At 36.1% G+C, this 23,295-nt stretch overlaps 1 protein-coding gene across 17 annotated transcripts; it reads right to left on the minus strand.

Annotated features, from left to right (window-relative positions):
* Positions 1 to 1,332: 1,332 nt before the first annotated feature.
* On the minus strand, positions 1,333 to 21,410 carry LOC18441633 (endonuclease/exonuclease/phosphatase family protein). Of its 17 annotated transcripts, none has more exons than XM_020671789.2 (12): positions 20,865 to 21,404; positions 19,820 to 19,939; positions 18,994 to 19,077; positions 18,838 to 18,925; positions 18,361 to 18,446; positions 16,751 to 16,866; positions 16,503 to 16,583; positions 7,576 to 7,776; positions 7,307 to 7,458; positions 2,411 to 2,539; positions 1,796 to 2,283; positions 1,333 to 1,537 (listed from the first exon to the last, which is right to left on the minus strand). In XM_020671789.2, the coding sequence occupies exons 1-12, from the start codon at positions 20,970 to 20,972 to the stop codon at positions 1,460 to 1,462; spliced, it is 1,731 nt and encodes a 576-aa protein (XP_020527448.2). In that variant the 5' UTR covers positions 20,973 to 21,404; the 3' UTR covers positions 1,333 to 1,459. The 17 variants fall into 17 exon arrangements, 13 of the variants coding, with proteins under 13 accessions (XP_020527448.2, XP_020527450.2, XP_088701969.1 ...); XM_020671791.2 differs by having other exon boundaries at positions 19,820 to 19,931; positions 20,865 to 21,333; XM_088845843.1 differs by having other exon boundaries at positions 16,751 to 16,861; positions 19,820 to 19,931; positions 20,865 to 21,331.
* Between the last annotated feature and the right edge of the window lie 1,885 nt (positions 21,411 to 23,295).

A 23,295-nucleotide genomic window follows, 5' to 3' on the forward strand; every position in this document is an offset into this window, starting at 1 on the left:
TAATGATAAATTATGAACGTTGAGTGATCTGATTGTTCATCAAATGGATTATTTTTGTTCATTGTTGGATTGGATTTCCATAGCACAATTATCAAGACCAGACTAGACCACTTGATATGATCAGTCCGATTGCCGACTCGTGCTTTTGTCATTCCGGTCTAAAGCAAAAATTCAATTTGATCGAAAACAAGTCAAAATTAATATTTGACATGTTTTGACTAGTTAGACTCTCCAATTTTAACCGGTTCAACCAACTAAACAAAATTGAGAAATTTTCTAATATATTTTATATTTTAAACTATTATTTTTATTTTTTTAATATTTGTTTAAATGTGGCTCAACCAGTTCGACCAACTACTAGTTTTAATTGGATTAGATCCCATACTGATTCAATAGCTAAGTCCAATCCTAATAACTATGTTCCACAAGAGCAATTCAAACTATTTCCTTAACATGGATTGCTGACATTGAATACAAATATCGAAACTTTAGGGTCCACCAAATGCCCCGAGTAGGTTTTTGCCCACAGGTGCAAATGCACATTGTAACCCAGCCAGAGTACGTAATAATTTTCCTAATAGTAGGGTGATATGAACAGATGCCTATACAAGTCAAATCTGTATTATTACCGCTCTGCCCTCCCTAATACTTAGAAACTGAATTAACAAATCGCTTTCTGCTTTTCTTTTAGAGATAAGTGCATTTAATCTGAAACTCCATGCATCAGCCCAGGAACGAAATAAAGAAGCAAAATCAGGTGTTTAATGCTTTTTAACTCCACATATAGTTCGACGTACAAAATCAGTCAGTTATTTCAATACTGGACTAAAGGTGAAGAAAAATAAACAAACAAATAAAGATCTGTCCAGGAGTTAAATTACAATTATTACTAGATTTCAGGGACCTGCAATATTATACGCAGGTGTGATGTACTTTAATCCTGTTGAAGGTTTAGTTTTCTAACCCCACAACAAAATAGTAATGATGCTTGGCACATTTTATTTAAGGATTGTCCACAAAAACGTCATTTATCTTTTGTACATTGAAGTCACAATCATTCACACTCATTAGATGTCAAATTGAATTGTTTGGGATGAGTCGTAAAGTCTGTGGATTTCTTTTGTCTATTCAATAACACTCTTACAACCACCCATTTTGAAATTTAAAAGACAAGAAGGATTGCGACCTCCATATACAAAATAAATGGTCTCGTTGTAGACAATCCCTGTTTTTTTTTATGCCTTTTACCCATTCCAAGCAGCAACATTCAATGGCAACGCCCAATAAACATTCATGGTAGTAAAAGTATAAGTTATACCTTGTAAGCTCTCATTTTTGGGCAATTATAATAGAAATTAACGACCTACTCAGTTCATACAAACAATCCACCAAACGTAACAAAATACATGGAATATTTCGATCAACAATTTGATATGTGGAACTGCTCATGCAATATAACTCATCTCTGTTTCTGCCTAATATTTGAGGTTGCCCACTGGAAGTGATCGCACCGAGCTTCAGGATTAGACGAGGGCCCCTGATATAATTTCCAATGCCCACTTATTCTTTTTCGCTTAATTGTCAGAGTTATAAAAACTTAGAAATTGAAGAAGGAAAAAGAGATTAGTAACTTCAAATAACGTTGCGTCATCTTTTATTGCCACATGAACTGAAATATGCATCTTGACAAGTTAAAGAGACTATAAATACAAAAAAGTGCAAGACAAAATGGAAACTGATGGATCCATCAAGCCAGAGACACAGATAACAAAGACAATGAGATAATACAACATACCTTAGCACGAGCACAAACGTAGAATCCACGGCCTATATTTTTTGAACCGGCTTTCTTTACTGACCGAGCAACACAAGGTTCTTTATGACCCTTACAAAGTGGTATGCTACTCTGCATTAAACTCTGAATCCTTTTCCACTCTGACAATGCAATGCTATCTTTAACCTTCTCAGACATCTGAACTAAATTATTGCCTTCATCATGACATGATGTTTCCCCATAGCATTCATCCTGGGTGATATTTTGTGGATCTTTATCAATAGGGGTGTCATCGAATGAATTGGTCTCCTTCACATCTTCAGAAATTTCAGATTCATTTATTAACTCATCTATTTCACATTTTAATGCATCAGCATTTGCATTCTCTAACTCGATAATTGCATGTGCTGGATTCATCTTGAAGAAAGACTTCAATGTCAGTTGTGAAGAATTTCTACACTTTGCTTTTTTCTTCATGTTTGTGTTAATATAAGGCATCGATAAAGAACCTGATCGCAAATTTAAACATTCAATTGGACACTCAACCAGGGCTTTAAGCAGAAATAGTTAGAGAAGCGAAAGAAGTAGCACATAATGGTGAAGCAATGAGGTTATTAGCAGTTTCGATTGATTTACCTTTGGCAACCTCACATGAACGCCTAGCATCCTCCTTGCAATTCTCTAATGCACAATCTCCAGATAGTGTATCGTATGTTCCCCGGTTCTCCTCCCCAATTAAAACTTGCCTTTTCTGAAGCATCGAAACTGCCAAGACAGAGAAGTCATTCTTCTCACATCAAGAAGAACAAAAAAGTTATTATATGAAAAATGTTTCGTAGTTCTCACAGTGATATGTCAAAAGAATAGGTGATAGGCTCTTATCAATTAAACTTGTATTAGGGAACGAGAAAATTAACGTAATTAGTATTTATGCACCAAAAGTAGGATTAGATGATAGAATTAAAAGACATTTTTGGGAGGAAATAGATGGAATAGTCTAAGACATACCAAATACAGAGAGGACTTTTTTAGGACGGGATTTAAATGGTCAAGTAGGGAAAGATAGTAGAGGATATGAAAGGGTACATGGGGGATATAGGTTTGGCGAAAGAAATGAGATGAGTAAGACTATTCTAGATTTTGTTATAGCCTACGACCTAGCAATAGCAAACATTTACTTTAAAAAGCAAGATGAACATTTAATAACCTATAAAAGTGGATCACATAAAAGTCAGATAGGCCTCTTACTAATTATAAAGGTAGATCGACCATCATGTAAAGATTGCAAGGTTATCCTAGGAAAGAATGCCAATGGGTAGGTCCCGGCCCAGCCCGGCCCTAAGCCCGGAAAAGCCCGAACCCAATTCTGCCCGGTCTGGTGAGGCCCCGGCCCGGAACTATGCGCAGTAAGCCCCGCCCGTTAAAAAAACCAGAAGCCCGGTGCGACCCATTAAGGCCCGGAATTTCCCATATGCTCGGACCAATTCATTAGGCTTATTGGGCCTGGTCCGATCCAATTTAGACTTTTTCTTAAATCTCTCCAAAGTTTTCTTATAAGCATAAAAAATTGCTAATTATTTTCTTTGGGTTTCTAGACAGAAAGAATGGGTCTTTAGAGAGAGATATTGGGCTTCTAGAAAGAGTGGATTTTAGATAGAGATTGGGTTTTAGAGAGAGAAAGAGATGGGCACAATAAAGCTAGAGCACCACATACAAACTTGTTTACGAGACAACTTGGAATTTTATTGGCCAAGAGACAATTTTCAAAGCAATTCTTCCTTTCATTTTGCGTTCCATTTTGCAGAGCTGAAAATTCTTAATGAAACAGAGAGCAGAGAACTTAACATCTTCATCAATGATGGACAAAGATGGAATCCAAGGCCTATAATTCCTCCATATTTGAGAGCTCCAACTGTGTCCACAAGAGAGGCTTGGAAACTGAGCGATGGTCTTCGAGTTTATGTCAACAAGACGGACACGTCCACCCTTCCTCCGATTCTCAACCGACTGTCGAGATGGTGATCTCTCTCTCATCTCTTGCTTGCATCGATGTTTGCATGGAGATTTTATCATTTTCTTTCGAGGCATGCATCATACATATATAGAATTGGGTATTCATACCGACCATCCACCATCAATACGCGTTATGGACAGTAGGTGTCAGCTGCTGCTCCTCTTATGGACTTCTAAGTGAGGAAACAGTTTGTCTCCATCCGTTGGTTGACATGGATGGTGCATAGCAAGTCTAGGCACTCGTAAACAACGATACGGAAACCCCACCACCAATTTGAAAAATAAATAAATAAACAAATGGGCCGGGCCTTATTAGACCCAGCCGAGGCATTTTCGGGCTTATCAGAGCAACCCGGCCAGTTGAGCAGATTTCGGGCCTTTTCAGCCCGGCCTGGCCAGATAACAATACACACCTACAATGGCCCGGCCCAGCCCAGCATGCGGTCCCTTAACGGCTCGCTGGAGGCCCGTTAGCCGGCCCTGCCCTGCCCTGAAGACCGCGTGCAGACCCGTTCATTAGCAGCCCTAATCCCAGGAGAGTGTTTGACTACCCAACATAGGCTTGTGGTTATTGACGTCTGCTTAAAGACATGGAAGAGAAGAGGTGAAAGTAAAGGGTGTCCAAGAACTAGGTGGTGGAATTTAAAACATGAGAAAATAGATTTATTTAGAGATAAATTAGTTGAAGAAGAAAAATGGAACTCTGAACATGGTGTCAATGTAAATATGGAATGAGATGGCTGCCTGTATCAAAAATGTGGCAAAAGAAGTTTTAGTAGAATCCAAAGGGAAAAGAAACTCCAATAAGAAAACTTGGTATAAAGTGACGAGGTTCAAAAGACCATTAGTGAAAAATGATCATGTTATAAAACTTGGCAGTGTAATAGAAATGAGCAAAACTTAGAAAAATATAACAATGCTAAGAAAACGTTAAACAAAAAATAAATATAGCCAAACTTAAAGCATATGATAATTTATATAATAAACTGAGAACAAGAGAAGGTAAAAATGATGTCTTCAAATTAGCAAAAAATAAGAGAAAAAAAGTGTAGGGATCTAAACTATATTAAATGCATTAAGAGTGAGGATTAAAGGGTCTTGATGAAAGATGACGTGATCAACAAAAGGAGGAAATTTTATTTTAAAAAATTATTAAATGACAAACACAATGGGAACCTAACAATAGAAGGAATTGTTGATACTAACGTGGGCGGAGGTCATAGATACATTCGTATGATTAGGATGTAAAAAGTGAAAGTAGCTTTGAAATTGATGAAGTAGACCAATATGGTATTCCGATAGAGGTTTAGAAGTGCGGGGGATATTGGCATTGACTGGTTGACGAAGTTGTTCAACAAGGTGTTGAGAACAAAGAAAATGCTAGACAAATCGAGAAAAGGTATTGTGGTATAACAAATGAGATATACAGATTTGTGCAAACTATCGAGGGATCAAACTTATAAGTAATGCTATGAAGCTCTGGGAGAGAATGATTGAGCAACGACTAAGGCATGAAACGAGTGTACTTGAAAACCAATTTGGTTTATGCCAGGAAGGTCAACAACTGACGCTATTTCCTACTTAAGCACTACTTAAGCAACTGATTGAGAAGTTTAGGGTGAAGGGCAAAGACCTCCACATGATCTTTATTGATCTAGAGAAAGCTTATGATAAGAGTACCTCGAGATTTGATTTGGCAAGTGTTCGAAAAGAAAGGAGTCTCCAGACACTACATCGACTTGGTGAGAGATATGTACGATGGAGCGCTAATTGGTGCACGAACAACTAGTGGAGAGACAAGTGGGTTTTCCATGACAATAGGTCTACATCAATAGGTCTACATCAAGGATCAGCATTGAACCAGTACCTCTTTATCTTAGTTATGGACGACTTAACTAGGAACCTACAGGATCAGATACCATGGTGCATGTTGTTCGTAAATGACATAGTTTTGATTGATGAGACCTGAAACAACGTTAACACAAAGTTAGAACTTTGGAGGGATGCTCTACAATCCAAAGGTTTTAAAATTAGTCGGACTAAGACAGAGTATGTGGAATACAACTTTAGTAATAATAGGAATAGAGACGATGAAGCAATTAAGATTGACGACCAAGAAGTACAAAAAAAACATGCACTTTCGATATCTTGGTCGATAATCCAAGAAAATGCAGAGATTGAGGAAGATGCCGCACACAGAATTAGAGCTAGGTGGGCGTAGTGGAGATGTGCAACTAGAATTTTATGTGATCGTGACATACTAATGAAGCTATTGGGCAAGTTCTATAGGACAGTTGTGAGACCGACTTTGCTCTATAGGGTGGAATGTTAGGTGGATAAAAAACAATATAACCATAGAATGAGTGTAACGGTTTGAGATAGATGAGTGGTAAGACAAGAAGGGATAATTTTCAAAATAAATCCATTCCGGAGAATTTAGGTATGGCACCAATAGGGGATGAGATGGAAGAGTAGATTTAGGTGAGTTGGCCATGACCAAGTACAACACCTATTAGGAGGAGTGAGTTAGTTTAAGCAAAAGGACTGAAAAGGGCAAAAGGTAGGCCCAAAAAGACACGGTTAGAAGTAGTCCAAAAAGATATGGGGATTTATGGCCTCACTAAGGGTATGACCTTTAATAGAGCAAAATGTCAAACCAAGATTCGTGTAGATGAACCCAATTGATTGGGAAAAAGCTATGATGATGATGATGAGTTCTCATAGTGGTATGCACATACAAATGACCAAATGCATGAACCATTCATGCATTAAAAAATCATATCACTGCTTAAGTATACATGAATAGCTGCATGCAAACCAACACATATTTATCTGCTGTAAATTGTAGACACGCAAGCAGTTGTGTGCTCTGTATATGTAGAGACTCTTTCTTTTTGTCAACCTATGATTTATTAAGTGAATATTTTGGTTTTTACCATCTTCATAAATATTTTTTTGTGGAAGAAACAGACCATAATGAATTGAGCTTACAAAATAAGATAGTACATGGAACCAAAAAATGACAATGTTCAGTTTTCTCAAATAGAGCTGGCGGGTGGACTTGTTGCATCGGCTAAAATAATTTTTAAAAAGGACAAGGTAAATTTCAGAAAAATAGAAACTGAGAATAAGAAAAAAAGGAAATAAAACAAATAAATAAAAAGCATAAACCAGTAAGTACAAAAATGAGAAATAAGAAAAAAGGGAAATAAAACAAATAAATAAAAAACATTAACCAGTAAGTACAAAAATGGAAAACACAATATTCCAAATAGACTCAAATAATCACCCAAGTTTTAGCTAGCAGCTTGTAGTTCCACTATAAAATGAGTATTCCCTTGTGTGTTCTGTCTATAGAGGCTGAAGCAAGAGACTTTTTGACCCCAAAGTCTTCTTCTCAAGTTCCATGATAAAACACACTTATTATGCACAATCAGTATTTTTATTTCTCTTGGGTGCGCATAATACGTTGATCTTATAGCAGAGACTAGCTTGATGAATAGGGATAATTTCTCTCACCGAGAGTTTGTTGCCGTCCACGAACCTCAGGAACATATCTAGTCGCCAGAGGTGGAGTGCTGTGCAATGCAAGATCAGGCATATCACCCAGGTTGACAAAGACTGGAACATGATCAGAGCCTTCCAATTTAATGCTTCTCCCACCTTTCCACCTAGAATATGGGCAACCAGAAATTGCATCTTCTCAATTGAAAGAACATGCATTCAGACAAAGTAACTGTTTATATACAAAGAGAACAGGATACAACTAACTCCTTAAAATATTAGACCTTGGAGTGTTGTCCTGTCTTGAACGTTTGAACTGAGTAAGAATGTCACACTCGTTAACATGGCAATCTAACAAGTCATGAATTTCTGAGTCTGTACTTTGATGAAGGCAAGGTCCAGCAATGAGAATCAGATCAATCCTGGACCCAAAATTGAACTCCTCAGCACCAGTTTGTGGTGACCAGCACGTATAAGCCTCCTTTCTGCAAAATAAACAAAGAACATGCTAATCTGATTACTAAATGATGAAAACCTATTCTAATAAAAGAATAGAGAAAAACATGTCTTGGAATATCAAGTGCTTTAACTGATGAAAAGGTGAACTCAATATCCAACGTAAACTATCCTGGATATGAAGAACGAAAATAGATAAGAAACTATTACTCAACTAACAGAAAAGATTAAAAATATATCAATGAACTTCATGTACTATAGTAGTTCACAATGCTAATCAATGAGCTACTCAAGAAAACTATTAAAACAACCACTTTTTAAATAATACTGAAAATTCAAAAGCTCAATAACACCCTCCAAATAAATAAAAATGACTAATAAACCCAGTGTTAAGTAAAAATGCCCTATTTTCCTGCACTTATTCCAAAATAAATGAAACTATAGCTAAAATAGAAATAAAACAAAGAAAGCAGACCCAAGTAGTGCCTGTTCTTATTCTTCGTCGTCATTTGTCATACTTTGCACATTGTCATTTCTACCAAATTATTTTCAGTCACTGTACATGCATCCTTAGCATGCAATCATGAAAATAAACCAATCTCATTTTACAAAATCAATCAAGCATAGAAAAATAAAAATGAGATAAAACTAAGCAACTTAGGTTTTCAATTATGAAGCCCTAATTATCAATTTATATTGCTGAAATAAGCGTTATACAGAAAATCAAACCCTACATGATTTTAAGACATTTATTTTCTTATGTAAAGGACAAATTTATAGTGAGGATTTTCTAGATCTCATGATTTAAACTAGATTTATCGACCTCAATAAGATCTAGATTTAAATTCATGAGTGGGAACAAGTTACAGTTTTAACTTTATCTTACAATTTGAATATAAAAATAAAGCACAACAATATGACAGAAAGGAAAGTGCTTAAACAGATCACAACACTCACTTATCTTTCTGTTATCTTTTAATCATTCAAATTCTATTCAAATCACAAAGAGCCTGCTCATCTACCTCCTCCCAAGAAAGTGTGGATGGACGTAAAAATGCATAATACCCAAACAGTGACATGCTATGCCAATAATAACTTCTAAAGCAATCCAACTGTCCCAACCGACCCAAGAAACCAACAACTTCCTAGCAGAAGATTGAAAAACAGGCATTGTTTATTCCACACAAACAATACTGCACATCATGCTAGGTAATGCCACTTTTTACATTATTGATGCACACATATGGGAATTAGGTTTCTCTAAATGTAGAAGTCAACTAATGTAGCTCATGTCCTGATGGAAGACATGATGCGCCTTATTTTTTAAATTTTTCTTATTAAATTCAAAGATGTACCTTTTAAATTTCTAGGGTTATTTTTTCAGGATTTTTAAGTTTTTTTTTTAAGGGACTCTAGGGTTTTTATATTTTTTAGGATTTATGAGATTTAAAAGTGGTTAGAATACTTATGGAATTACTGGTTTTATGAGGGGTCAAAGTGTCATTACGAATTTTCTTCTAAGTAAAAGTACTTATGGGGTTTTTTTTATGATGCTTTAACTTAAGTGGGGGGTAGTTCTGGTCTTTTCTAATTATAATGTAATAAAAGGTCCCAAGGCGTTACGGTTCCTAACACTTTTGGGGTGTGAACTATAAAAACAGGCGGTGAATAGTAACAACAAGTAGTATCTGGGGTTTTGGGATCACTTTTTTTGTACAAGGTAAGCCAGGTCCACTCAAATCTAGCTTGTTTTGTCTATTTTCTGTATTTTCTTGCATCAAATAGAAAATTTGTGAACCTTGCAAAGGAGTAATTTGAAGTGGACAACAAGCTATGCTTTAATGGAGATCCTGTTTATGATGAGGAACCGGAGTTAGAAGAGCTAGAAGTTACATTTAGTGACCGTGGGGAGGCTTTGGTAATCCAGTGCAACATGATTATACCCCAAGTAGTAGACAAGGCAGATTGGTTAAACCTGAAGTATTTCTCATCAATTTGTTTCCAAAATCAACAAGTCATTGATTGGGACTCTCCCCTGGTCTTCGATGAGTGTTCAAATGAAGAAGGTAGTGATCGAATTTTTTTATCAAGAACCGGGTGAAAAAGAGGAAAAAGTGATATTGGTCAAGATGAAGACAAAGACAGACGTTTTAGAAGAGGAAGTTGTTGGTTTGGCTAGTGAACTAGGGGTTGGAGATGATCATCTTGAAGATGCTCCCTTGATGTATTCTAAGGCTGAACCAAGACAATTTCAATAGGTTCTAATGGATGTATTGATGCAATTTTAGCTAGTTAATGTGACTAAACCGAGTGGACATATCACCTGATTGCAAAGACTCAATCTCACTACACAATCGTTGTGTTTTGATTAATCCAATAACTCACAAGTCCCAGGATCATGTTTTTAGTATTTGGGTTGAAGAAGGTTGCATGGTTAACGCAAAATTCAGCTTAGCTTATTTCAAAACTCGAGGACGAGTTTTCTCCAACCAGGAGGGAATGATGCAAGACATGATGCACTTAATTTTTTAATATTTCTTATCATATTTAAGGATACTTTTTTTAATTTACAGGGTTATTTTTTAGGGGTTCTAAGTTTTTTTTAAGGATTCTAGGATTTTTTATATTTTTTAGGGCTTTAGGAGACATTTAGAAAAGTGGTTAAAATACTTATGGAATTACTTGTTTTATTAGGGGTAAAAGGGTCATTATAAATTTTCTTTTAAGCGAAGGGATTTATGAGGTATTTTTATAATGTTTTAATTTAAGTGAGGACACTTTTGGTCTTTTCTATTATAATATAATAAAAGGGCCTGGGGTGTTAGGATTTCTAACACTTCTGGGGTGTGAATAGTAAGACAAGCTGCAAATAGTAACAACCATAGTTACCAAGACCTCCTAATTTGGTAGGTGATCCCTTCTAGGATCTCAATTCAATCTATTGTTCCAAAAAGCGGGCCGCCCAATGTCTAGGTGGCCACCTAGGTGGTCCAGAGGGCTTGGGCATCTCGCCCAAGCCTAGGCAGCCTGCCCTTTAGCAGCCACCTAGGCGCTTGGGAACCCACCTAAGCTAGCACCCAACACCCAAAGGCGGAAAATGCCCCTTCTTGAGGGACATTTTTGGGTTGTTTTATAGAGATAAGAGGGGAAAAGAGGTTTAGGTTTGAAATTATAACCCATTTTAGAGAGAGATCAAAAAACTAGATTTTTGTGATTTCCATAAGATCGAAGGGTTTCTCAAATTTACAAGAAATTGATCTAAACATCACCCATTGAGATTAGATTTAGTTTTGGAGGATTTAAAGGTCTATTAGAGGGTTTTTAGAAGATTTTGAAATTAGAAAACATCTCAAAAGTGGAAGTTTTGAGATCAAGCAATCAAAATTAGTGAAAGGGAGTTGTACTTGGTTTTGGGAGTGGGAGTGGGGGGGCTAAGATGCCTCTGGTTAGAGGGCCTAGAGATTGTTTTTTGCCCTAGCCTGACCCTAAGGTTGCAAGAGAGAAAATAAAGAAACAAACAACTATTGAGAGCAGAATCAAGAAAGAAGAGAGAGAGAGTTGCACAGTACATTGCTAGATGATTTTATGAGGCAGGCATTCCTTTCCATGCCGCTCGCCTAAGCAGCTTCTACACCTTGATAGAGGCAATTCGTCAATTTGGGCCTGAGATAAAGCCCCTAACCCTATATGAGCTTTCAGAGCCTCTTTTGAAAAAAGAGATGATTGTCACGAGGGAGATTATTGAGGCTCAGAAGGATGCATGGGCACACTATGGGGTTTTTGTTACGACTGATACTTAGAGTGATAAGAAGAGAAGTAGCCAGATGAATTTGCTGATGAATTGTCCTTTAGGGACTATTTTTTTTAGGTCTATTGATGCCTCTAACTATAGCCATGATACCTATTACTTATTTCAAGTTTTGGAGAAGGGCATCAAGGAGGTTCAAGAGCAGCATGTTATCCTAATGTTGTTGCTGCTATTTTGTTGCACATAGCTTACCCTAATATCTTTTGGACACCATGTGCAATACCTTGTATAGTCCTCATGCTTGAGGCTCTTGGAGGTTTGGGCAATATTTCAAGTGCAGTTAAGAAGGCAAAGTCAGTTACGACTTTCATTTATAGCCACACCCTCACCCTCCGCATGATGTACAGATTTACAAAGAAAAAAGCGATTGTGAGGCGTGGGGTCACGAGATTTGCAACCTTGTACTTTTACCTAGATAGCTTACATTCGAAGAGAGTCGATGTTTACCTTGGATGAGTGGAGAGCATACAAGTGGTCCAGATCAAAAAGGGAAGAAGGTGAGAGATATTATCCTTTATAAGGCTTTTTGGAGAGGGGTGAAAGGCGCTCTTACGGTATTTTTTCCTCTTCTCAAAATCCGTCGAGTGGTTGATAGTGACAAGCCCTCTATAAGCTACATACATGAGGCAATATAGATGCAAGAAAGAGATAGCCCACAATTTAGATTATGTGAGCCACTATGAGCCTGTTTGGAAGATTATTGATGAGAAGTGGGATAGGCAGCTACATCAGCCATTGCATGCAGCTGGTTATTTTTTGAACCCCAACTTTTTTTTATGCTGATAGGGATATACACACAAATGACACAATTATGACTAGATTTAATAAGTGCGTAGATGTGTTAATCCCTAATCCGGATTATAGTTTTTGGAAACGTCTGTGATTCCGAATCGTTTCTGGAATAAGAATCGCATGTATCAGAAGTTTCAGAATCTAGGAATCGTTGTCCGTATGATTCGGATTTGAGCAAAATGATTCTCAATTCTTCAAAATCGCGATTCAAAAAATTAGGAATCGTGTTTCCTATTTGCAAGAATCGATGTCTCTTCATGTTGGAATTGTGTTGCATACCTATATGGAATCTCACATAACCCCACTTGTTTCGGTGGTTGCTGGAATCGTGATTCCTAAAAATAAGGAATCATGATTCTTAAAAGTCTAGAATCGTTGTCCCCATCAACTTGGAATCAACATTTCACCATTCCGGAATCATGATTCTCCCCATATTGGAATCGAGATTCTCCCCTTACTAAAATTGTGAACCAATTCCCTCCGGAACATGAGCGAAATATTCAGAAAATATATAAATTTACCCATTACTACAACATTGAATTTTGGTCTGTATATACTCAGTCCAAGACTCCAAGTACTAAAGTCAACCTTTATAATATCTTTGTGGACAATCCCATCCAATGGACTCGGTCTACCGATAACCCTATTATGCCTATAAGGTCAGAAGCTAGTCTACAGAATACAAGGAGTGAGAACAAGGGCAAGCTCCCTTTATCTCCTTTCCTTGAATTATAAAATAAGTACATGACATAGTAATTCTTTTTTATTAAATGTAGTTTTGAGTCTTTTGACTCTTGAAAATTGAGTTATTCAATTTTTCGTTAATTTCTCTGATATTTAATGATCAATTTAACCTAAAACACGACACAGGGCACTTCGCTCATATCCTTATTATCTTCTTATTTTACTTAAAGAAAGCATTTTTATCCTCTTACTCAACTTGAAGAAATGACGATGTTGATCATATATTAAACATTATTACATTAGTAGTTTAGTACCCACACCATTTACCAAACATTATTAAATTTGAAGTAACATATTTTTTTAATATTATTTATTCTTGGTGAGAGTTCTTAAAAAGTAACATGGAATCAAGATGGAAATTAGTACATAAGAAAATAAAAAATTTAACATATTACTTATATTTTAAATTTTAATTTTATTGCCGTGTGTAACAACTTCAAATTCTCTCATGCTCTCATACATGTCGCACTCACTCATGATTGAGCACACATCAAAGGGTTTCTTCTCTCCCTATGTTCACATATTACTCATTTTAAAGTTTGATTTTATTGCCGTGTGCAACAACATCAAATTCTCTCACGCTCTCATACATGTCAAGCTCACTCATGATTGAGCACACATCAAAGGGGTTCTGCTCTCCCTATGCTCACATTGCTTCCTGACAACATGGATTCGCAATTCCTTAATACTTTGAATCAACACTTAGCATAAGTTGAATCGCATTGTTGTGTAGAAAGGAATCACGATGTTTGCGATTTAGAAACTTGATTCCAAACAACATGGATTCGCAAATCCAAAAAAATTGGAATCAATGTTTCTCACAAGCAAAATCGCCTTCCTGTGTAGCTAAGAATCATAAAGTCCTCGATATGGAATCTTGATTCCGACAATCCAGGAATTGAGATTCCTAAACTAGGTGAAATAGCGTTCCACAAAAAATGGAAACGTGATTCGACTTTTGCCAGAGGAAACGCCGAATCGAGATTCCGAAACGTAATCGCTACCCTCATAGGCGATTCGGGTAACTATAATCCGGATATCCAGGACATTATATGCATTGATGAGCTAATAAGCTACAAGTGCGGATTAAAGTCTTTTGAGAGTCCAATGGCGGTGAGCCAAAACACCAAACTTAATCTAGGTAATAATATTATTAAGTTCCTCAAGTTCAAGTTTCATTTCAGGTTTGTTGTTTGTTTTCCATAATCTACGTTTCATATATAATTAACAATTATAATTCATAATCAATTTGCAGCCAATTGGTGGAGCCAACATAGGTGTAGCGCTCCAAATTTACAAACATTGGCCATTTGGATCTTAAGCCTAACCACTACCTTGTCCGACTGTGAGCAGAATTGGAGTACTTTTGAGATGGTAATTTAGTTTACTTCATTAGTTTACAAATTACAATTTACTAATTTGTATCAGTACTTTAGTAGTTAGTAGCTAATTAGTTAGTAATCATAATTACTATGTCAGTTGCAAATTTGTAGTTTTGTAGTATTATATATTTATATTAATTAGTTTCATTTGATTTTATTAGATTCATACCAAAAAAAAGAACAGGCTTGCATCAAAGAAGCTCAATGCCTAGTCTATGCCATGTATAATCGATACTTGAAAGAAAGGTTTGCTAAGAGAGACCCCCTCAAATAAAAAAATATGGATAATGATCTGGAGTGGTTGGTTGATGATGAAGTCGAGGGGCATGAAGGATTGACGTGGAATATGGTCATGGAGGCCTCAGGGACATCAGCGGACCTTCCTAGGGCCACTAGATTTCCTTCCAAAGGATGAGGGTGGAGGAAGAGGAGGAAGCAGAGGCAGATTCAAAAGAGACAGAGGAGGGCGATCACTATGTTGAGGAGGGAGATGATTCCGATGATATGGTTTCGACTTCGATACATATGATACAGATGCAGCTAACCCTGCTTTTTTTGATGATGGGTGATGATTGAAGACTCTTTTGAGTCTTCAAGTCTATATGTCATTCATTTTTCTTTTCCTCGTCTTGGTTGTGTCCTGTGGTTTGTAAAATTTTAAGGTTTGACTATGTGTGGACTATGGATATGGACTTTGGAGTATGAAAGAGTGTATGTGGACTTGTGAACTATAGACATTTGATGTGACCCCCTAACTCTTATGTGTTATTCCTTTTTTTTTTTCATTTTCTTGATGAAGAATTGATGTCTTACTAAGTTGCTATCTTGGATTATGGACTAAAATATATCTCAATATGTATTTTTTTAATATATCTCAATTTGAAATGCATGGAATTATGAAATTAAATATGTCTCAATATGTATTGTTTAATGTTTTTACACAAATCTGACCTTAAAACAACTTTTTATTCTACTAGGCCACCTAGGTTCTGGGCGCCCGCTTAGGCACTGGGCGACCTGGACCCCCAGCCGCCTAGGCGCCACCCGGTTTTTTTGGAACACTGATTTTGTCACTCCTTGAACAGATCTCCTAGGGATCTCGATCCCCATTGCTAGGGATCCTGATTTTTTCTATTTGGGATCTCGATCCCAACCTTAAAAGACTAAGACAACAACCAAATTGATGATTTTCTTTATTTATAGCCAGCTAGCAATACAACTATACTTTTAACAGAGTTGTATTGCTTGCCTGCAATAAATAAGGAAATCCCGACTTTAAAGAGTATATATAATCTTAAATTATCATAGACTTTAACATTAATAGCAAGATCCCCAAAAACTTGGTATAAAATTCCAAAAGGTTGGGATCAAGGTCCCCAAAAGGTTGGAATATCAATCCCTAACATTTGGGAATCTCGATCCCGAACATGTACATTGTACGCACAACACTCCCAACCATAGGGATCTTCTAGTATCTCATGATCCCCCAGTCCAAAATCCTGCTCCCGGTACCGTTCCCGCTCCCAATCCTAACTATGGTAACAACAAGCCCTATCAAGGGTTTTGGGGTCACTTTTTTGTACAAGTAAAGCCAAATCAACTCAAATTTGGCTTGCGTTGATGGTTTACTAAACTTGTTGTCTATTTTTTCTATTTTCCTGCATCATGTTCCCACTTTACAATAATGAAATATCTAAGATTTTGATGTATGTCGAAGACCTACAAATGATTGACCAGTGAATGTGCACATCAATTACAAAAAGTACACACCAGATACCAGTTAACACAATAAGAATAATGGATAAAAGGAAGTGCATAAATTTTGTCAAAGAACGTTAATATCTCCATAAACTAAGTCCCAATAACAAGAAGAACTTCATTTCCACTTTCCAAAGGAAATTTCCTATACGAACTCATGTAACTTTCAGTTTGCTACATAGCTTAGAATCAGTCATCATATAACAGAAAACCAATCATGAAAAATGATATTTTATGGTCACTGGGTGAGATAATATCATCACAAAGTTACCTGTCTGGATGCTTTGTTCTGAAGACATCATAAAATGGACCACCTCCTTCCTTCAACAATGATTTCAGCCACTTCCGAAATCTAAAATAAACTTTCAATTGGAAATATGCTCTACAGTTATTGTAGCTGATTCTACTAGAATCCTTAGTACCAAGAGTACACTAATTAAAAGTAGTGACCAGCCATCAAATATAGTAACTGCATTGTATCCATTGTTAATAAGAAGCGGTAACGAACCAATAACTTACGAATTATCCTCAAAGTCTGGTCCTGCATCACAGCAATCCATAGCAGAAGGTGCAATATTCAAATCACCAACAATAAATATTGTTCTTCCTTGATTTAATATCGCCTCCCATCTTTTCTACAGTAGAAACAACAAAAACCAAGCTACATCAACTCCGTTGGACTATCAAAAAATGAAAAACCATTTTGTAGGTCATACTACATGCTACTCATATTTTTATGAAAAGAAAATGGAAATCATTACAAAAAATTCACAAAGGATTAATGGAGGATGGGAACTCAGAAGGACCTCCCCCACTCAATCCCAAGTGAAATGCACATCCAGATTCACACCCCCCTCAACCACCAGTGAAATGCACATCCAGATTCACACCATATTAACAAGATGTTACGCCAGCTAATTGCACTCCCTATGAATCAAACACAGTTATATCAACTCCCAAAGTCAGCTCTGCAACAAACCAAGTTAAATTAAACAAATAAATAAGATTTAGTTTCTTTAAAGCCAGGTCACCTTGCATCGGATCCCCCCCCCCCCTCCCCGCCCCCCCTCTTTGTAGCCCCATCCTAAAAGCATTTCCCAAATCATGTCAGAAAAATGCTCATATCTCATTTCCCTACCTTCGTCCCCCTCCCTCCCAACCCCATGCCCTCTCGAATTTATGTTATGAATAACCTTTTTAGTATAGTATTTATTTAGTGCTATCCATCTTGCTTATTTTGATATTTTGCAAAAATTATTTTTATTTAAATATGTTAAAAAATGAGAGGTCATGCCCTCCCCAAGTGCCTTGTCCTCACCCTAGTTCCATGATGACCTGACACACTGACTAGCCAAGTCAAGTTTGAGTCCCAAGTCAACATTATATGGATCAATCCTAACAATGTAAGTCAGTTTAGAAATATCCCCAATCCCAAGGCATGACAAGGTAAAAGACACTCCATTTTTGGACATTTCGCAGCATCGAGAGCCTCATTATACATTTTGAAAGGTCTAAGGAGACATATCGTGGGGATCCTAATTTCTCACAGGAAATATCCCATTTCTTCCATTATGGAATAAAATCTCCCAGCAGGGTCTGCACAGCTCAGAAGCATCTAGACTCTAATCTTTGAATTATTCCCAGCCAATAAAGTTACTGTTCTAACTAGTAGTCAATTGTGTTTAAACTTAAGGATACATAGAACCTACTTAAGGTATATAGGCTCTATCACATCAATGAAATCCTCATCCAGAATGCGCATTAAAACCCCATGAGCAGGAATTATTTTGAAGCTCAGTCAAAAAGAAGATAAAGACACTAAATAATAATCAGTGATCAAAATAATGATCTTCAAGAGGATTTCGGAAAATGTACAGTCATCAAGTTTAAGATATTATGCACTTAAGTTCTCATGGCTTAATTATCAAGATATTCATATGACCAGGAATTCATATCTTAAATACACCAATTTCAAAGAGGAGGAGAAGGAGGTTCATCATAACAATCCTTTGCTATACAAAAAATATGTATATATCCAAGAAAAATTCACAAAATCTTTCGGAAAACCATAAGCGATAAACTACCAAATAAATATTCAGATAATAAGAATACATGCAGAAAAATCCTACCTGTAAAACCTTAAAGAAAGTGAACTTGAACTGTACCCTTTCCACGTTATCAGATTGAGCTCGAGGTCCATATATGTTGAAAAGAACTGTGGTAGTGAAGTTAAGTTGAAATCACCATGTGACAATAACATTAATGTGAAAAATGCATCAAGAAGAGATCAAAGAATAACTATTGAGAAAATGTAAAGAAAAGTGAGGTTTGGGTCTGGCTTGATCAATTAGGTGTTGAAGGTTTCACCATCCTATTACTGAGCTATGCAAAAAATAATAATAATAATAATTAAGTAAATAAATAAATTAAAAGAAAACTTTACCGATCTTGGTTTATTTCACAGCATGATTATGAGTTTCTTCTTAAGTCCATAATTATGATTACTGATTTTTTTGCAGACAATGGCGTTTGTTGTTCTTAAGGGGTTTCGGACTGTTAATAACCAAAGCATCATTATGGATCCCCTCTTAAACAAGTGAGCTCACCAAAATGCCCATGATCAGTGATGACACAACGCCCCTCACTGTCAACTTTCAAAAGGTCCATTCCTGATAATGGCCCCAGTTCCTCCACCTGCTCAAAAATATTAGCCAAGAAAGCTCCTGAAGAAACACTCTCTCCTTTTGAACGATCCAGCAGACCTGTGAAACCTTCCTCTGCTGCAAGAGGCAAAGCCACTTCTTTGCTTGAAAATGCTGATTCAACACGACAAAATGTTGCAACACCTATAATAGAAATAAAATAATGAAGTATAAGTTGGGAGGAAATAACAAAGAAAAGAAATTAAAGAAGAAAGAAACCAATTTAAAAAGCATCAAGTAACATACTGTAACAAAACAACACCATAGCCCATGAGCAAGAAATGTTCCAATTACCCAACCGGTTCCATGTCTTCATTGAACCAAATAACAAATTTAAGAATTTTGCAATGAGAATTGTATTTTTCTTGAAAGGCAAATTAAGCAAGTACTGTAATATGATGCATTTCACTTGACCCCCTTGGCATCTCTTCGGTAGGACCCAAAATTTCAATAGTTGAAATGAATAATGGTTCAACTTCTGTTAAACGCATAGCTGTGAGGGGATAAGGAAACTCATTTCCAGGTACCCTTAGGGAGGGGAATGAGGTGACCGATTATCTGGCTAAGGAAGGCATCACACGTGACCCGCTTGCTTTACCCTTGCTTCGAATATACTATTTATGATTTTTTTATCATCATCTTTTCATATGCTGTTTACTTGATGATTGAATTATTTATTTAGTAGTGAAATTATCACTGATATCAAAAACTACAAAGAAAAATAAAACAAATACCAATACAATATTGAAATGAAGCCTTCATATACATATTTGTTTGAAGAGCTCAACATTTAGCGTCCAAGTTGTTCGACTATGATTCTCATACTCCTACAATTGAGAGATTGATTCTACAACTTGAATTGGTGAGTATAGACAATGAAGCTTACCAGAATAACCAACACGACCTCTGTTAGAAGTACGAGTGCAAGAGAAAAAGGACTCATATCCCGCAGCCATGGCCAAGTCTGCCGAAAGTTCTTGTCTTGACAATTTTGTTTCCTGCAGTGCTTCATATTTTTCAACACAGCAGTATGACAATAATTCAAGAAAAATTGGAAGGCAATAGGTCCTTCTATAAACCAGTAAAACCAACACTGTGAAATCATCAAAAAAACAATCACTATGCTTGATTCATTAAAAGAAAAATCACATAGAAATTTAAAGGGTCAAATGGTTTTACGTGAAATGTAGTTGTGACATGTATGATGTATCCTTCAAAAAATTGTCCCAAAAGAATAAAAGGAATAAAAGCAAAGCCTAGATTATTTCTTTAACAATGACTAGGACCTATATAAAATAAAATAAAATCAGCTTTGATGGGTCCTTCCATGGCGCATTTAGATTATCTCAGCGGGATTCCCCAAAACCAGGACTATAACATTATTGAAGAAAATGCTTTGCATTTATCACAAACAGAATGCATACATAGATAGTGAAAGGGAATCATGCTCTTAGGAGGATTGGCATAATGAAGTAAAGAAAAAGATTATCGCCAATCGACACTGACTCAAGCCTGTAATTTACATGCTTGAAGTGACGGAAATACAAATTATCACATCCAAAGCAAAGTAACAATGCCACCAAAGAAAAGCAGTTGCATACTTGGGTTATGATAAAGTTGCATCGACATCTTTCTTCCAAATGCCTCCCATCATAAAAATATATATAATATGTATATGCAACAAATCCTTCATGGTAGACAACCCATTGTAAGGAAACAAAACCTAACAAGCTCCAAACTTTTCTGTTCTTTAAATTAGAGAAAATGTTTGAAGCAATTCTCATCCTTCTGTAAATCGAACTATTTCCAGGAATTGAAATCAAAGTTGTAAGGCAAAATAATCCGAATAAACTTAGGCGTATTACTTGTTTTGAATCCCAATCCATGGGAGATGAGAGAGAGAGAGAGAGAGAGAGAGAGAGAGGCGCTACCTGGAGGCAAATAATATCTGCTTGCAGAGAGTTGAGGAAGTTGAGGAGGGAGCCGTGCTGATTCACTCTTTGCCTTAGCCCATTCACGTTGTATGTCAAGATCCTCATCCTTCCTCTCCATAACCACTTTTCTTCCTAATTCAAATCAAGAGAGACAGAGAGACTCAAATGCCCCTGAACCCAGTCTCACCTCCTCTGCAACTCGTTCAAAAGAACCGGCCTGATTAAACGCCATTTTCCCGCTTTCACGTTCTAGGGCCTTCAAAATGACGGATTAAGGCGACCCTTCGCTCATTTCCCGACAGGATCTTGGATGCTATAACACCATTTGCCATTTGGCGTGAGGTTTGTACAAGGTCATCTCCTCAATTAAGGCGCATCTCTGAAGTTTGGTTACAGACTTCGTTCCGGTGTACAAAATTTTATAAGGGTTTAAAAATCTATTTTCATTTTATAAACTCTAAAATGTAAAGGTTGTACAGATCGGGCATATCAATAAATAATTAAAGATCTTAGGAAAAATTTCAGAAAAAAAAAAAACCTTTCAATTTTGTAAACCTTGTTCACACTTTTTGTTTTTTTATTTTAGATTTTTTAAAACATTTAAATTTTTTTTACCAAAATAACCTTCAAAATAGTTGTATTACCGTGAAGCATTATAATAATATATCATAAAAACTAACCCTTGTTGTACAGCATTTTATATACCGAAAGGAGTTGAAGTATTATTACGGCATTATACCCTATAAACCCTACCCAAAACCTTTTTTCATTTATGGTTCTGTTTATATTTATTAGAAATATACCCTAATTTTCAAGCGATGTGCCGGTGAGATAATTGCAAACATAGTCAGATGGGGGTGAAGGGAGTTTTTTTAAGGGAGGATAAAGTACACAAAGGTTGTTATACAAATCTCTTTGGCACATTGGAATGGCGTTCATTGAGTTGATGAAGTAACTAGAGAGAAAAAGAGAGTTAGACAGAGAGAAAAGATAAAAAAGAATTAGACCGAAAAAGAAAGATAACTATTAAAAAGAATTAGAGAGAGAAAAAAGAGATAAATATAAATAGAATCGTAAAAGAGAAAAGGGTTTCGTGTAGGGTTTATAGGGTGTGATACTATTACGGCATTTGGAGTGCTGTAATAATACTTCAACTCATTATAGTATATAAAATATTGTATAACATGGGTTAGTTTTTACAATACTTGAAATACCGTAATGGCGTTTTACGGTGCCGACAATTGAAGAAAAAGGGTGTGGGCGACATTTATGAAAGTTGAGTCTTTTTCTAAATAGACGAAAATTAAGGTATATTTATGATAATTTCCCAAGATATTATTTTTATATAGGGGTACGGTTTGTATAGAGCCAAGGCTCTAAACATTCAAAATAAAGTTTTTTTTTTTTTTTTGTAATTCAGTAGAGAAGACAGACCCCTACTCTTTTCTTTAAGAAGATTAGGAGTTAGATTTATTAACGTGTTAGTAAAGTAGTGTTATTGATAGGAATAGAAACTACAATGTGGTGACTAGGTGTGAGGATGTTACCACCATGACCCCAGCCCCTTTCCTAAATCAAAGTAAAGTTCACCGTCAAATAGTGATGAGAAATGTGATTTCAATATTGGAAATCTTTGTGATTACTTTAAAATATATTTTCATCTTTAATTATAAAATTTAAAGCTTTAAAAATAGTGTACATCTAGCAGATCTATTAAAACTTGAAATCCAATTTTTTCTCATCTCCATGCATCTTGATGTCGAGATGATCAATTTGAGGATATTTATAATAAAAACAATATCCAGTTTATGAAAAGGCCACATCATTTCCTTTTGAGAAGAGAATGTAACAAGATAAGAAAATGTATATTGCATGTAACAAGATAAGAAAGTGTGTATTACACAATTGTATTACCATGATATATACAATGAAAGAGCTACCACAAAATAGTGTGGGGCACAATTATTTTTCTTAGAAGAGTTCATCTTTTCTCTCTAAAATTATATATGGTATCAAAGAATCACCGATCCTCTCAATAATTCATCTTGAAGTAGTTTATTAATCTAAAGCGGGCAGCAACCTCATCTTGACTCACACTACTTCAATCCTTCCCTATCTTTAATTTTTATTAAGACATTATCGTCGTTTTTTTTTTTTCCTAACACCAGTTTTCCCTCTTACATTTTTTTTATTTTTTATTTTTCTTTCTAGCCATTAAAAACTCTCTCTTCACCTCATTGTTTCACCTTCTTGGCATCTTAAGCTTCATCCCATCCCACATCCAACTCCCTCTCTTTATCTCTCACATATTCAAACCTTACGTCCTTAATTAACCTACTTCCTCCATCGCCATTAAAACCGACTTCACTCTCTATATTATTTCTTACCCTAATAACTAAGTCACGCACAACCCATATCACCCTCTCTT

The sequence above is a fragment of the Amborella trichopoda genome, chromosome 9, assembly GCF_054954075.1.
Source record: "Amborella trichopoda isolate Santa Cruz 75 chromosome 9, AtrichopodaSantaCruz75HAP2 v2.0, whole genome shotgun sequence".
NCBI classification, from domain to species: domain Eukaryota; kingdom Viridiplantae; phylum Streptophyta; class Magnoliopsida; order Amborellales; family Amborellaceae; genus Amborella; species Amborella trichopoda.